This window comes from Eimeria mitis, genomic scaffold (assembly GCF_000499745.2).
Source record: "Eimeria mitis Houghton genomic scaffold, Emh_scaff6475, whole genome shotgun sequence".
NCBI classification, from domain to species: Eukaryota; Apicomplexa; class Conoidasida; order Eucoccidiorida; family Eimeriidae; genus Eimeria; species Eimeria mitis.
The window spans coordinates 1-1,058 of NW_013574635.1; the positions used below are offsets into that span (position 1 = coordinate 1).

The 1,058-nt window shown below is 45.5% G+C and overlaps 1 protein-coding gene across 1 annotated transcript in view; it reads left to right on the top strand.

Moving 5' to 3' along the window:
- Positions 1 to 520: 520 nt before the first annotated feature.
- The window catches only part of EMH_0087660 (uncharacterized protein), a gene marked incomplete at both ends in the record, with an annotated part of 1,475 nt that continues 937 nt past the window's right edge, over positions 521 to 1,058 (top strand). Inside the window, 3 exon segments of the mRNA XM_013501180.1 lie at positions 521 to 535; positions 597 to 832; positions 958 to 1,027. Of these exon segments, the coding sequence (XP_013356634.1) occupies positions 521 to 535; positions 597 to 832; positions 958 to 1,027 (321 nt within the window).

Consider the following 1,058-nt stretch of genomic DNA (forward strand, 5'->3'; position numbering starts at 1 on the left):
CTGCAGCCGCAGAGCATCGACTCAGGCGCAGCACCGCAAGTGAAGCAAAGTCAACCTGCTGAGGATGCTGCTGCTCACCGTCCGTCTAATATAATCTTATACACTCAAAATTGCTCGTATTAAACATTCTTATGTGGATTCTTTGTATTCCTTGAGTTAATTCATCCACTTAATCCTTATTCAGTGTCATGTCATGTTACTTCTTCTGCTTATTAGTGATCCTCATGTCCTAATTCAGGTATTTTTCCTAGTACCCTGGCTAAGATCTAGATAAATTCTTTACCACTGTTTAGTTGCAAAGCAGTTCATCTTCTGAATCCCGCCCAAGTCTTAACTCTTCTCAGTCTTTCTTCAGTCTTAAATCACTTCTTCTGTATTATTTTTTCACTCCTATATCAGTTTATTTTTTTAATTCTTTTTAAATTTTGAATCAATCCTCCACTCTTTGTATCTATCGGGAAGAAGACGCCCCGTTTGTTTTTCTGTTTGGGGTTTCGGTGTTCGTGTTGCACAGTTGAGGATGTGCTCTTGTGAGGTGTACAGACGAAGTGTAAAGTATATAACTAAGAGCTTTCTGTGTCTTGTTGTGTTCAGAGGTGGTCAGCAGCAACCCCTTGACCGACCCCTTCTTCTGGTTCTCCTTCATACTGCCGGATGCGGCGCTTGAGGCAGAGGCAGCAGAGCGTGCTGCACCAGGAGACGCAGCGACAGAGGGGCCCCTCGGAGCTGCTTTTTCAAAGGGTTTTAACGTCGTAGAATACCCCCTGCCCCCCCACCCAGGCTCCCGCCCTATGAGGCGGCACCAGGCGCGAAACCTCTCTTACAACGCGAGGTAGGACATCCAGCTAAAGGCCAAACTTTTTCTCAAATCAAGGAATTATTATTATCATTATTATTATTATTAGGATTTTGTATAAATAAGGGTTTGTGATCACAATGCTTTGTGCCGTGCTGCAGCATTTCGGATTTCCTTGGGGCCGAGGCACTGCAGCGGCTAGAAGCAGACTGCCCTCAGCTGCGACTGACAGTACGACGGCTCAAACAGAAAGAGCCGCCGA